At 41.8% G+C, this 14,847-nt stretch overlaps 1 protein-coding gene across 5 annotated transcripts in view; it reads left to right on the forward strand.

Moving 5' to 3' along the window:
* The window catches only part of LOC112395738 (WASH complex subunit 2A-like), a 119,896-nt gene that overhangs the window by 24,893 nt on the left and 80,156 nt on the right, over positions 1–14,847 (forward strand). For all 5 annotated transcript variants that reach the window (XM_024739092.1, XM_024739090.1, XM_024739088.1 and 2 more), the window contains exons 16-21: positions 508–635; positions 1,656–1,742; positions 5,230–5,331; positions 6,886–7,017; positions 9,103–9,269; positions 14,033–14,135. In XM_024739092.1, the coding sequence (XP_024594860.1) occupies positions 508–635; positions 1,656–1,742; positions 5,230–5,331; positions 6,886–7,017; positions 9,103–9,269; positions 14,033–14,135 (719 nt within the window). The remainder of the gene's footprint in view (positions 1–507; positions 636–1,655; positions 1,743–5,229; positions 5,332–6,885; positions 7,018–9,102; positions 9,270–14,032; positions 14,136–14,847) is intronic.

A 14,847-nucleotide genomic window follows, 5' to 3' on the forward strand; every position in this document is an offset into this window, starting at 1 on the left:
TTTACCCTTTATGCCAGTCCAAACTACTCCAAGCATAAGGTACTGCTGCTTGGATGAGGGTGTAAGCCAGATGGTTAAACTGTCTGTCGTGCGTTTCATTGGAGTAGCTGTTGTGTTCCTTGAAAAAATCCAATCTAGTCCACTTAATATTTCTTCACAACTAATCAAGCAATAACATACATTTTCTATTTATTCTTTGGGAGAGAAGAATTTTTTTTTTTTTTTTTTTTGCGGTACGCGGGTCTCTCACTGCTGTGGCCTCTCCCGTTGCGGAGCACAGGCTCCAGACGTGCAGGCTCAGCGGCCATGGCTCACGGGCCTAGCCGCTCCACGGCATGTGGGATCTTCCCGGACCAGGGCACGAACCCATGTCCCCTGCATCGGCAGGCGGACTCTCAACCACTGCACCACCAGGGAAGCTCTGGGAGAGAAGAATTTTTAATCTGTGAATTTTGTGGTGGGATTTTTGACCTCCGTGTAATTTTATGCTGTGGTCTCTTTCTAAAGACAAAGTCAAATCCACTGCCAGTATCTTTGACGATGAGGAAGGAGATCTGTTCAAAGAAAAAGCGGCAGCTTTGCCAGAGGCTACTGTAAGTCAGACAGATGAAAATAAAGAAAGAGCAGAAAAAAAGGTGAGCAGGAGGGAAGACTAAACACGGGAGTGTAGATTTGGGGCATCTTGTTAATTCACTGGAACCCAGAGAGAAGTATTATTCCTTTCAAGTGTATAGCAAACTTCAAATGTACAGAGAGTTGAAAGAATACAACAAACACCCAAATAACTAGCACCTAGATTCAGCAGTTGTTGCATTTTGCCTTCCTCGGTGATCTTTTCCTGAACCAGTTATCATGTTGGGTGGCGGGGGAAACAGAAGAATGTGGTTCTACTTCTACCATTTCTTCTTTGTTAATTAGCTGGCATTCTTCTGAACAGAAGAGCTTTCTCTCCTCCTTCTTTCCTGCTTTTTTAGTATCACTATAGGATCATAGATTCGCTATTCGACATGTTATGATCCATTAACATTGTAATTCAAATTGACCTGTATTTGGCCAATAGGCTGCATCTCCATCACTCTTTAAGCTCTTCTGGCTGCTGTCCCTTCCCTTGCTATCCTGCACAGCTTGAAACCCCGACCCTCTCTGCCTCTGACCACCTAGGTGCCAGCATTCAGAACCCAGCAGGCTCCTAGGATGCCCACCTTAGGTTCCAGCTTAGGTACATGTCCCACTTGTGCACTGTATGAGGCAGGCAGTCTGTCCTCCCCTGATCCCCCAGATGCGCCCTCTGCTTTATCTTGTTTTTCTCTTTTCTCACAGTTCCCTCTGCCTGGAGTGTTCTTGCTTGTACCATCTCCCATGTCCAGGTCCTGTCTGTCCTGAGAAATTTACTTTACAAGGACTGTTTCTTCTTTCATTCCTAACATATACCAATTTTAAGCTTCTTTCTCATGGTACTTCTCTTTTTGCATTAATTCTTTATATACACTTGATACATGTCCAAGGTCCATGATGTTTTTATTCCCCTGCTGCATGGCCTGGGACCTTATCCTAGCAGAGATTCAGGACATCTTTTGAATGAATGAGTGAATGAACCCTCATTTTCAGGTGTCTGGCTTGTTAACTCTCAATTTTTTTTTTTTTTTCCAACAAAGGTTACCCTCCCTTCCAGCAAAAATCTCAAGCCGTTGTCAGAAACAAAAACTCACAAAGGTTTATTTTCAGATGAGGATGACTCTGAGGTAAGGAATTCATTCTTTTTCTTAGTTCTGGGAAATAGTTCATGGATATGACATTGGAAAGTATTTCTGATTCAGGGTGTTCTCAGTAGAGGTATAAGGCTTATTAAGTACTTTAGTTCTTTCATTGAAAATAATGTTTTGAGAACACATGGTCTATAGAAAGCAACATGTATACAATACTTTCACTGTTGGGTTTGAATCCAGTGAATCTCCTGGGAGGAAAATTCAGGATACTCATATTTTAGGCTATTAATTGATCCATAATGTAATGAGGTGCTTGTACGAGAACAGAAATCAACACACTGCTTCCTCTTTCAGTAGTCTCACTAAACAGTGGGCATAGACTGTTAACAGTTTGTGGGCTGGCGCTGCCTTGCAGACAGCCTCAGTCCTCCAGGGCCCTGCCTAGAAGCACCTTTCCAGTGACGCAGGGGCAACTCTCAGAAGCGTTACTGCTTTTTCTGACTTCCACAGGCGTTGATCCTTTTAGAGCTAACTTTAGGCCAGGCTTTTAAGGGATCGGAGACCTATCTGAGAATGTGTGATGGGCAGTAATCAATCCCCTTCACAGAGAAAGACGGGAACATGGCAGAAATTTATATGTAATTTCAAGAAATTACGAACTCTGGGTTAAGCTCTTGTGGTTATGTTGCACTTAGCAGGATGAGCATACAACTCTTTGGAGGTAGAGGGATCACTGTTGATGGAAATAAAATCTTGAGGCTTATATTCCTTTGGTGGCCAGTGTGCAGAAGATCGGAATTAAGCGAAGTCCAGTTAAGCCAAACTCCTGACACATAAGCAGAGCATGATGGGGCCTACACTCTGGTCTTATCCTACACTCTCTGCTTCTTCATCACCACACACAGAGGCACTTTGAGATCTTTGGGCTGGCTTTTGCCCCTCTGGGAGTACTCTTCCCAGAATCGGATAGCCCACTTCCTCACTTTTTCCAGGTCCCTGCGAGGTCTCCTGCGACAGCCCTTTGCACAATAGCAAGCCCGCCAGCACACATCACACTGTGCTCCTTAGCCCCTCTTCTGTTTTATTGTCCCCACAGTATGTATTGCCATGTGGCACTTCATGTCTGCTTGTTCACTGTCTATGTCCCAGCTAGAGTAAGCTCCATGAGGGCAGGACGGTGTGTTTCCTGCCTGTGTTCTTAACGCCTAGACTAGTGCTTGGTATTTGGTAAGCTCTCAGGGAGTTGTTGACTAAGTGAAAAAACCAAACGTGAGCAATTTCAGTGACTCAAAAGGTGTTCTCATTATTTATTACTGTGAAACAGATCACTCCAAAACTTTGTGGCTTAAAACACCAATAAGTTTTATTACCTCTTATGGTTGTAGAAGTTGACTGGGCTCAGCCGGGCATTTTTCACTTAGGGTCTTTCATGTGGTTCCAGTCTGAAGGTGGCCAGGCTGAGAGTCATCTCACTCATGTGTCTGGTGCCTGGGTGGGAAAGACTCGAACAGCTGGGGCTCTTGGGAAGTCCCTCTCTGTCTCTGTGTGGTCTCCCAGCATGGCAGCTTCAGGGAAGCTGGACTTCTTAGGGTGTTGCCTCAAGGCTTCAAAGTGAGATTCCCAAGAGAGCTGCACAGAGGCTGTACAGGTGTTCCTGGGAGACTGCGGGTTTGGTTCCAGACACCATCATAAAACGAATATCTCAGTAAAGTGAGTCACGTGAATGTTTTGGTTTCCCAGTGCATATAAAAGTTACGTTTATACTATACTGTAGTCTATGAAGTGTGCAATAGCATTATGTCTAAAAAAATGTATATACCTTAATTAAAAAATACTTTATTGCTAAAAAATGCTAACCATCATCTGAGCCTTCAGCAAGTCATAATCTTTGCTGGTGGAGGATTTGAAATAGTGCAAGAATTACCAAAATTTGACAGAGAAACAAAGTGAGCAAATGCTGTAGGAAAAATGTCATTGACAGACTTGCTTGAGACAGGGTTGCCACAAACTTTGAATCTGTGGAAAATGCAATATCTGTGAAGCACAGTAAAGTGAAGACCATAAAATGAGGTATGTCTGTACTGTTTTTTGTAACCTAGCCTCAGAAGTCAGCGTTGTCACTTCTACCACATTCTGTTGGTTGAGGCAGTACAAAGGTCCGCCCAAATTCAAGGGCAGGGGACACCAACTCCACTTCCTGATGGTAGGAGTGTAAATGAATTTGCAGACAGGTTTAAATCCACCACCACAGGTTTTGTCCCATGTGTACCATCACAGATTGTTTTTATTGGATATCGTCGAGGTTTTTAGGCAAGGGGAAGTAAAGCGATGCAGTCTAGGAAGAGCTTTGGACCAAAAGGATTGAATATTTACTCCTCCCTTTATATCTCAAGTGTGGAGCTAAAGTTTACCTTGTGGAATCATTTTGGGGATGTGTTTAAGGTAATGGAAAGCCTTTTTTCCCCCCTAATACCAAGGAAGATATTAGTCAAGGGTCCAAAACAGTGATGTTGAAATTTGTTTTTGTTCTTTGTTTTGGTTTACTACTACTTTTTTTTTTTTTTTTTAAACACAGCACTTTCTTTAAGTGAAATGTTGCCAATGCTTAAAATGCTTAAAAGAGGCATGGGAAGCCTGGGACTCACCCTGTGTGGCCCCTTCTACCCAAACAGACCCATGGGGACTCCATGGGGCCTAGGCAAAAACCACTGGGCTGAGTGGAGCTTTTCTCAGTTAATGAAGTAATTAGCTCCATATTTGAGTAGACATTGATTACATGATTAAAAAAAAATTATCCAGAGGTCTTAGAAACTATGTTCTTGTCCTATTTGCCTGTCTCTTATGTATTGAAGTTTCTCATCCTGAGGGAATAGTTATCCTATTTCATGTTTCTGATTCATGCAACTCAGTTTGCAGATCTTTCTTTGCATTATAGGCTGACATTTTATAACATTTTGGAAATCTCTTCAGAATCTATCAGATCTTTCTCTAATTTGCAACATTTCCTAGCTGCCGTTCAAGAACGCCAAATAGTTTAAAGTTAAAATTTAATTTGTATTTATTTAAAAGAAATTATATCATACTCTTATTATAGGAAAGAGGATATAACTAAATAAAACAGAGTCGTAGATCCAATAATTTGTTAATCTAGCTTCTATTTCCATTATTAAATCTGTTTAATCTCTCTGATTCTCTGGACAGAAAAAGGAAGTTATTTTTTTAAGCGTGGTAGGAAGTTGATTGGAAAAATTTCCCCTGCCTTAATCATCCAGGTGAGAGTATCAAAACCTCTGGGTTCCAGTGACGCCACGTGGAGTTACATGTGGGTCTTTTCCTTCTCACCTGCACGCAGTGAGGATGGACTGATGCGTGTTCCTCAAGGACTGTGTCAGCGAGCTTCCCTCTTTGACAAAGAGACCTGGATGCATGGCAGCCATCATGTCGTAAACTTTAGTGTTTTATATCTGATACTTTAAAAACTGGTATATTTTATAAACCAGGAACTTTAATCTTGATCCAACAGGATTTGTTTTCTTCTCAAAGTGTGAGTAAGTCGAAAGATGCATCTCTCCTGCCTAGCAAACTCCCCACCTCGGTCTCGCTTTTCGATGATGAAGATGAAGAGGTAAACATTGTTACTGCAACACAAGATAATCAAGTTTTCCATTAGTAGAAAACTGTTGCTGATGTAGCTTTATAACCAGAGGCTCATACAGTAGAACAAGGTGATAGGGAAGCAGTCAAGCCTTCTGAGGCTTATATAAGAAAAACATTTCAGTTTTTATTTCAGTTTTTATTTCCTTTCTTAAGTTCTCTTAACTGCACAATGGGCAGGGCCTTAGATTTCTTGACCCAGCTCTATGCAAGGCTTTGTAGGTTTCACTTTTAAAATCTTCATGTAAGAAATACTTTTTAGGGGATGGAACCCAATGATCTACAAGAACGTCTTGGATAAGATGGTAGTGGAGAGGAGAAGGACACCATGTCCTCACCTTGCTACTCTTTCCCACGCTGGATGAGAGCAAAGTGGGAGAAAGAAATGAGAGGGAAGACAAACCAAACCTTTGCTCTTATGCAGTCTTGTGCGGTGGCTGAGCTCATGGGCTTTGGCATCAGAGCCCTGTGTTCATATCCTAGCTCCACCACATGCAAATCAGGGACCTTGGGCAAGTAACTTAACCTTTCTGAATCTCATCTCACTTAATAGTATATAGGGTCATCGTGACAGCTAAAACAGCTAATGCACAGCCATTGGCACAGTGCCTGGCACATAGTAAGTGCGTAGTAAATGTTAGCTCTGTCAGTGAGTGCCGGTTCATTAGTCTCAACGGCCTTTCCTACCTTCCCACACTTTCCTTAAAGACTCCCTTTATCCAGTCTTTACACTTCAGGACTGTTCACCTGCTGTAGTATGTTGTTAGGAGTGTTTTTCTGTCTAACTTGGGCTTGGGCCAAGTTCTATGGTTTTGTTCCCTTTACCTAAATAAAAGTACCTTAGTAGGTACTTTGGGAATGCCGTTGAACCTATAAGAATCAGCTCTCACTAGGCCAGTGATTTTATTTAGTAAATTATTTCTTAAGTTTGTATTGTCCCTTTGAAATTAATCAGAAACACAAGTCATTCCTTCCCTCTGTCCCAGGTGTGTGTCTTCCATAAATGTGAAAGAGTAGAGAAACCTCCCTGTATCTTTCTCTTTATGCGTTGGTCTGGTTTCTAATTCACAGAAAGAAAGGTGCAGGCTGCTGGCTGCCACAGGGGGCTGTACTGCTCTCAGGCCAATTGCAGGCTCTGGACCCTCCCTACTGAGCATAGCGGGCCCGCCCACGGGAGGACTGGGCGGGGCCAGGTTCCTTCCTATTTCTATGACTTTGTCCTCACATTATTCCCGTTCCTGCTTCCTCCCAGGTGTTCTGCCTTTGAATTTTATGGTATCTGTTTCCCTTCTATGGATGAATATAGTTAGAGAAGATTGTAGGCTGTTGTTGTAGGATTTATACATAAGTGAGAAGTGGCATTTACTAGTATTGTGTGATTTTTTTTTTCCCCCCAAAAGGTGTGATATATCTTCTTTACTTGACTGGAGACTTATTCTCTACTAATTTGACATGAGAGAATGTCTTCAGTTTTTTGTTTTATGTGTTCAAAGTTGTCATACTCTTCTGCCATTTGTTTTTCTAGGATAATCTTTTTGGGGCTACAGCTGCTAAGAAGCAGTCATCATCTCTACTAACTCAGAGCCAAGAGAAAACAAAGCCCTCTGAGCTTTCCAAAAAGAAAGCATCTGCCTTACTGTTCAGCAGTGATGAGGAGGTGGGTTGAAAGTTATTTTCTAGAGAAGAGTAGGAGATGGTTTGATGGATTTAAGAGTTACAGCTGTCCTAAACCTTTTCTTTTTCTGCCTATTTAGATCTAGTGAAGTTCGGTCACCAAAGACTATGTTCACAAGACTGTCATTCTATTCTTGAAGAAAGATATTTATTATAGTATATTAAAGATTAATCTTTTCAAAATGCTTAGGAATGAAATAAGTATCACCCTCAAATTATAATATATGCTAATTCAAATGAGTTAGGCCTTACTTTACTTTTTTTTAATATCATTATTTGAGTATAGTTGCTTTACGATGGTGTGTTAGTTTCTACTATACAACAAAGTGAATCAGCTGTATGTATACATATATCCCCATATCCCGTTCCTCTTGCATCTCCCTCCCACCCTTTTACCCCCCTAGGTGGACACAAAGCACCGAGCTGATCTCCCTGTGCCATGTGGCTGCTTCCCACTAGCCATCCATTTTACATTTGGTAGTGTATATATGTCCATGCCGCTCTCTCACTTCATCCCAGCTTACCCTTCCCCCTCCCCATGTCCTCAAGTCCATTCTCTACATCTGCATCTTTATTCCTGTCCTGCCCCTAGGTTCGTCAGAATTACTTTGTTAAATGATTGCTGTGCTTCGTTAACCAAGAACGGTAGCTAGACAAGGTAGGAGTGGTCTATGCTCGTTTAATTCCTTTTTTTATAAGAGTCTTAACAGTGTTTCCATTTGCTATTCGGATATATATTAACAGAGCCAATTGAGAATATAGTTTAGCACCTGTTCAGATTTAGCTGTACAGAAAAAGACTAAATATAGTGATATTAAAAGCTGTGAGCATCAAAAATCTTCCTATTTTATAATACTCTGTTTTAACATTATAGGTAAGTTATGAGGGTATGATGTAGGCAGATAAATGATAGATGTGTTCATTTTTTTTAATTGAAAGCAACTTAAAATGACACAACATAATTTGCTTTTTCTACTGAAGTCTGAATTTATAACAGATTTTCCTTTTTTTTTTCTTTCTAGCATTCTTAGCGGGTTGTTCTCCCTATAGTAATGGCCAACCATCAGTTGAATTTTTTCTTCTGTAGTATTACTGTGGTTCAGGGAAAATAAAAATATTACCTAAGCAGGGAGCAAAAGTACTTGCAGAGTAAAGATAACCAGGGTTCTAGAACAGTGACTCGGCTTTGACTGCCCAGTGGGATCACTTGGAGAACTTTAGAGAGTACTGATACCAGCTTCCACCACTGGAGGTTCTGAATTAATTGATTTGGGGTATGGCCTGTTACTGGAGGTTTCTAAGGCTCTTTTGGGGATTCTAGCATGTGGTCACTGTTGAGCACCCCTGCTCTAGGGGAGCACTTCTCAAACTATAATGTGTGAAGAAGTCACCTGGACATACTGTGTCAAATGCAGGTTCTGATTCGGAAAGTGGGGTAGAAATTCAGTATAACAGAAGCTGCTGCTTGTGGAACCCACTTTGATTTGCAAAGCTCTAGATTCCAGGACCACTTAGCAAGTGCTCAGGAGATCCTTGATTTGAAGGGGTGAGCATAGCCAGGTAGGGTTTCCTTAATTGCTTTCTAAAGTCCAGATTCAGAATTTTGTGGTAAAAGGGTCGCTAGCAGCTTTCATTTTGTCTTGTTTACATTGCATGAGCTTTTTATACATTTTTTTTCCCAGCTTGCTTTGGGATTTTTAAATTTAAATATCATTTTCCTCCAAAGTTGAGAGTTCTCGACTTTCTTTTTTTTTAAACATTCCTGTATCTTCTCATTCCCCTGTATAACTAATTTTGATCTCTAAAATAGAGAAGTTTCCTTGTCCTAACACAGAGAGAGAGAAACACTGTGGCAGGTCGTGATGGAGGGAAACACCATAAGGTCTGGGGAGGTCAAAGAACCCAGCTGTCTAGATTTGAGTTCAATGAAAAGCCTTGGACATAAGCTTCCCTCGAAAGTGATACACTTAGTTTAAATACAAGTTAAACGAATGTGAATTTTATTTTACTCCTCAGGTTTCCTAATATAAATGGCCAGAGGATTTTAACATATATTTTATCTTTTAAGGACCAGTGGAATATTACTGACTCACAGACCAACTTGGCATCTGACAAGTCTAAAGGAGAACTTAGGGACTCTGGCACCACCCAAGACCAGGAGATTAAGGCCGTGAAAAAGGCGGGCCTCTTTGAGGAGGACAATGAGGATGATCTGTTTGCTATTGCTAAGGACAGGTGAGACAATCATTGTAAGAAATCATTTCATCAGTGTCTATGGTAATAGGTGAAGGTATTTGATGTGCAAGATGTCAGCTGCTGGGGGTGACATGCCGATCATTCATCACCTGGTAATCATATAAACGAGAATGTCTTTGATTTTCACTTGCAAGTTATTCTCCCCTGGTACTGGGTAATGTTTTTCTTCATGGATCCTTACCTAATTTCTTCTACTTATCTTTTTTTTTTAACCTTAAAATACTATTTTTCTTAGTTTGTTAGGGGTTTAAGTACAGTTTGTTGTCTTTTTTGTTTTTTCCCTGGGATACCCTAAAGAATGTAAAGTTTTGTCCAAGTTACTTAAGTTTGTCATTTGGATAGAAATCTGCTCAGCATTGAGAAACATCCTGTTTAGTAAGATGGTTCTCTGCAGAGCTGTGCTGTATCACACCAGTTGCTGGTAACCCCTAGCTGGTCTTAGGCGCTCCTGCACGTTAATGCTTGGACTAAAGGGTGGCAGGTTATGTAGAGCAGTGGTCCCCAACCTTTTTGGCACCAGGGACCGGTTTTGTGGAAGACAATTTTTCCACGGACCAGGGATGGTGGGGGATGGTTCAGACTGTAATGCAAGCGATGGGGAGCCACAGATGTAGCTTCACTCGCTCGCCTGCCACTCACCTCCTGCTGTGCGGCCTGGTTCCTAACAGGCCCAGGACTGGTACCGGTCTGCCGCCTGGGGGTGGGGACCCCTGATGTAGAGTGAGCGTGGGCTGTGGTTGGTATTGTAATATGCTGCATATTAGCTGTGTATTCAGAATAACTCCCTTGAAGATATGTGTATTTTTTTCTTTTTCTCTTGAGATCCTTAAATGATTACTTTGAAATTTAACTGAATGGTAGTAACATAAAGAGGCAATTGATTGGACATGTAAACCCTATGCATTGGTGTGGTTAAGCTTTAATACTGAATTGATAGATTCAAAAATGTCTCATATTTCTGTCTCTGACTATTATCTCTTCAGATGTCGCCATTTCTACTTTGGGCTCTATGACTTCACCCCTGGGTGTATATTGGGCCTCTGGTTAAGAATGTAAGCTCTGGAATCCCAATACCTGATACTAAATTCTGGCCCTGCCAGTTGCTCTCTGAATATACTTGGACAAGTTACCTAACCTCTCTGAGCCTGAGTTTTCTCATCTGTTAAACAAAAATGATGATAGTGCTTCTCTCATAGGATCATTGAGAGGATTAAATGAAATCCCAATATGAAACGCTTAGCGCAATAGCTGGTACATTGTAAGCACGGAAATGTAATTTACTGTCATGAGTGTAGGGGAAATAACATTTCATTCCTTTATTTTTGTTGCTCTCTCTCTCTGCTGGGACTCTCTCCTTCCTTTCTTCCCTGGCCAGCTTCTTCTTCTTCTTTTTTTAAATGTTGTGCATTTTATTTATTTACTTATTTATTATTATTATTATTTTTGGCTGCATTGGGTCTTCATTGCTGCGCCCGGGCTTTCTCTAGCTGCGGCAAGCGGGGGCTACTCTTTGTTGCAGTGTGTGGGCTTCTCATTGCAGTGGCTTCTCTTGTGGTGGAGCACGGGCTCTAGGCATGTGGGCTTCAGTAGTTGTGGCTCGTGGGCTCAGTAGTTGTGGCTCGCGGGCTCTAGAGTGCAGGCTCAGTAGTTGTGGCACGTGGGGCTTAGTTGCTCCGCAGCATGTGGGATCTTCCCGGACCAGGGCTCAAACCCGTGTCCCCTGCATTGGCAGGTGGATTCCTAACCACTGCACCACCAGGGAAGCCCCTGGCCAGCTTCTTTTAAGACTCAGTTTAAGCCCTCTCTTTTGAGAAGCCTTCCTTAACCCAAACAGCTGAGAAAGATAAGAAATAGGGTTAGAGTCTAAAGCAAAAATGGCTCCATCTTTAACCCCCTACCCCCAGCTCTGTTTCACTTGAGCATTTTCTACACTGTATAGAAGTTACCTATTTACGTGTGCAGCCCCTCCCTTTGCCCCCACCACACACATATGGTCACAGGTCTAGAGATCAGGAAACATGTTTCATGTGTATGTCCCAGTACCAATTACACACAATATCCAGCTTTCAGCAATGCTAGCTTTCATCAGATTCTCGAAAAAATCTTTTACAGGAAACAAGTGCAGGAGAGGATGTAGAGGAATTGGAGCCCTCACACATTGCTGGTGGGAACGTAAAATGGTGCAGCCACTTGGGAACACAGCCTAGCAGTTCCATGAAAAGTTAAACATGGAGTTGCCACATGACTCAATTTCAGTTTTTAGGAATACACGTGAGAGAAACGTCTACCCAAAAACTTGCACGTGAATGTTTATCATAGCGTTATTCATAATAGCCAAAAAGTGGAAACAACTCAAAAGTTCATCCACTGTAGAACGGATAAATAAAATGTGTTATATCCACACAATGGACTCTTATGCAGCAATTAGAAGGGATAAAGTACAGATACATGCTTCAATATAAATGAGCCCTGAAAATATTGTGATAATTGAGAGAAGCCAGTCACAGAAGACCACATGTATGATTCTATTTGTGTGTAATGTGCGGAAGAGATAAATCCATAGAGACAGAAAGTAGATGAGTGTTTGTCTGGGGCTGAGGGGAAAGGAGAATTGGCAGTGCCTGTGAACAGGTATGGGCTTTCACTTTAGGTTGATGGAAATATTGTGAGTTCACATTATGGTGATAGTTGCACAACTCTGTGAATATACTAACAGTCACTGAATCGCACACTACTAAGGGTAACCCTTATGGTATGTAAATTGTAACTCAAACCCGTTCTAAAAAAAGAAACAGAAGCTTTGTGACCCTAACAAAGTTGCGAAATACTGCCTTGTAAGTAGGGCACTCAAACATCCTTGCCGGTCTGGAGAGGCCTGCTTTGTGCCTGTCATTTCAGCCTGGTGATTAATAATTTCCCCTTTCACTCTCAAAAGTGTCCTGGTGTAGGCCGTAAACTCTATAGTCATCTTAATGTGTTTTGACACCTGTCCCTTTTAATGAATCAAAATACTTACTACCCCATTATTTATAATGAGAAATACTCCAGTTCACCGAGCTGCATATTTTTCTTCTGAGGACAGATTGCCACGGGATGTCCACATTTAACCAGCAGGTGCCGGAGGGTGTGGAATGAGATCCAAGGTTAAGGACTTACTGTCGTTATCTATTGTAACTATGTCCAGAAAGCTAACTAGCTTTCCTCTAGCTTAGAACTTCAGGATCTGGCATCAGATTCTTTTCTGTGGGTAGCTTGGTTTTGGTTTTGATTTTTAGAAATTGTTCAGAAAATCATGCATAAGATTTTTCTTCTGCTGTAGCAGCTTAATAAGGTTTTTGCTTTTTAGGTATCTGTTGTAGTTATTTTTGTAATATTTTGTGATCATCACTTAGTAGTCATATATTTTGGTTATAATTTGTGTACATTTTTATCAGTGTATATCCTTAAAGGCATATTAGATTTTACCTGACTGTGTATGGCTCTTTGTTTTTATAATTTCTTCAGGGTGTAGACCTAATTTTTTACTGTCCTTTAGTGTAAGTGTCCAGTGTAAGTATGCCCAACTGTTTGGTTAGTTGTGTTCCCTAGTCAGTGTGATCCTTAGGCAATTTTAAGATGTAGGCAGACATCCAATGTTAAACTAATGAATAACCTTATATTATGCTTTGTAATAATTAAACTTAGAGAAAAGATTATGATACATATACTTATGGGTATATATGCTAATTATTTTTAGTGTAAGTAGATGGATACTGAAATGACTAGTATTATTTTTATCTAGCTAACATTGAATTTGGAATTTTCATTACTTTGATAATTCTCTAGTATGCTGCTAGTTGGGTGGTTCCTTATCACATAGTATAGAAACTAGAACATGACCCTTCTGTAATTAGAACATTTTCTATTTGGGACTGCCCATGTCCAGTGCTAGGCCTCCCTGTTTCTTTACTTTTATGATTCTGTTCCTTAAAAGGTCCTGATCAATATTTATTCTGGAAGACATTTATTGACTGCCCCTAGGGGCTGGTGTGGAAGCCTAGGTGAGGAGGTAGGTGAAGACAGGTGAGAGGAAGGTGGTGAGGAGAGCTGTGGCTGGATTTCAGCTGTGGTTGCCCAACATGGGGTAGAGATGGGTGAATATTGCTGTGGTGAACAGTGAAGATGAGCTTTCCCAGCTTCTTAGAGACTTTGTGTGGAGGGGATAGAATGGGATGGGTTTAGGGTTTGAAGGGAAGGCACAGAAGCCCACAGAGGCGCTTGGAAAGACATGGTTAAGTGGCTGAGGTGGCACCAGGCCACAAGTCACAGCCTGAACCAGGCTCTGGCCCTGAGATCTCTTGACAGCCACCTTCCTGACCATGCTGGAAATAGGCATTGGTGCTCCCTGGTTCTTCCTCTGCCATAGGAAATGGTGAGAGAGAATGCTACGTTTGTGAACGCTAAGTGTGCTGTGTGAGTTGGCAAAGCCAACAGCTAGTGCACCTACCTTGATCCAAAAGTAACTGACAAAGGGACAAGATGAGGAGGGCCCCGGGCTTTTACACGAGAATGCCAGACAGCGGGTGATGACTTGCTGGACACAAATTGCACCTACTTCAAAGGTTTTTCTTGCTGCAACTGTGTAAGGTCAATGGATGACTCGGGCGTTTTGGTGGTAGGTGGGTTCCTGTAGGTGTGGCCTAGAAAGAATATTGTATTTTGTAAATCACATTTGCCTTTAATTTGACTCTTTGTTTGTATAGCCAAAAGAAGACCCAGAGAGCATCTCTCCTGTTTGAAGATGATTGTGACAGTGGAAGCTCTCTGTTTGGCTCTCCTCCCGCATCTGCTCCTCCTGCAACAACGGTATTCTTAACCTGTTAGACCCAGGAAGTAACCCTGAGGTGATGTTCCGTGAATACTGATGCTTCCCTCAATCAGGTCCTAAAACCTGACCTTGGAGACTGAGTCTTATGGAAAAACTCGTTTGCCTGGTTTTAGATAGACATCTTCTGGTTAGTGGTATTTTACAGACGAAGCACACGTGCAAAGCCTGGAGAAAAGGATTCCACATCACGCAGCCCCGTCAGTGTCAGTTGTAGGCGTCTGAGTCTCAGGGGAGAGCAGGGGACAGCGCTGTTGCACTCCTTCTGAAGGAACTGCCGGGCTCAGCCAGCCCCGGTGGCATGGAATTCTGCTAACATTAGACCAGGCCAGTTAATGTACAGGTTATTCCTTACAGGAGCAAGTTTCCAGTACTAACGCTTTGGTCCTGGTTTATATTAATAGTGAATCAGTAAAAAGAAAGGAAGTTCTGACACAGGCTACGACATGGATGAAGCCTGAGGACATAATGCTGAGTGAAATAAGCCAGCAACAAAAAGACAAATACTGTATGACTCTACTTACACGAGGTACCTAGGGTAGTCAAATTCATAGAAGCAGTAGAACTGTGATCACCAGGGGCTGAGGGGGGTGCTGGGGGATGGAGAGTTGTTTAATGGGTACAGAGTTTCAGTTTTGCAAGATGAAAAAATTCTGGAGATTGGTTGTACAGTAACGTGGATATACTTACTAC

The sequence above is a fragment of the Neophocaena asiaeorientalis genome, unplaced genomic scaffold (genome assembly GCF_003031525.2).
Source record: "Neophocaena asiaeorientalis asiaeorientalis breed wild unplaced genomic scaffold, Neophocaena_asiaeorientalis_V1.1 scaffold202, whole genome shotgun sequence".
Taxonomy (NCBI): Eukaryota; Metazoa; Chordata; class Mammalia; order Artiodactyla; family Phocoenidae; genus Neophocaena; species Neophocaena asiaeorientalis.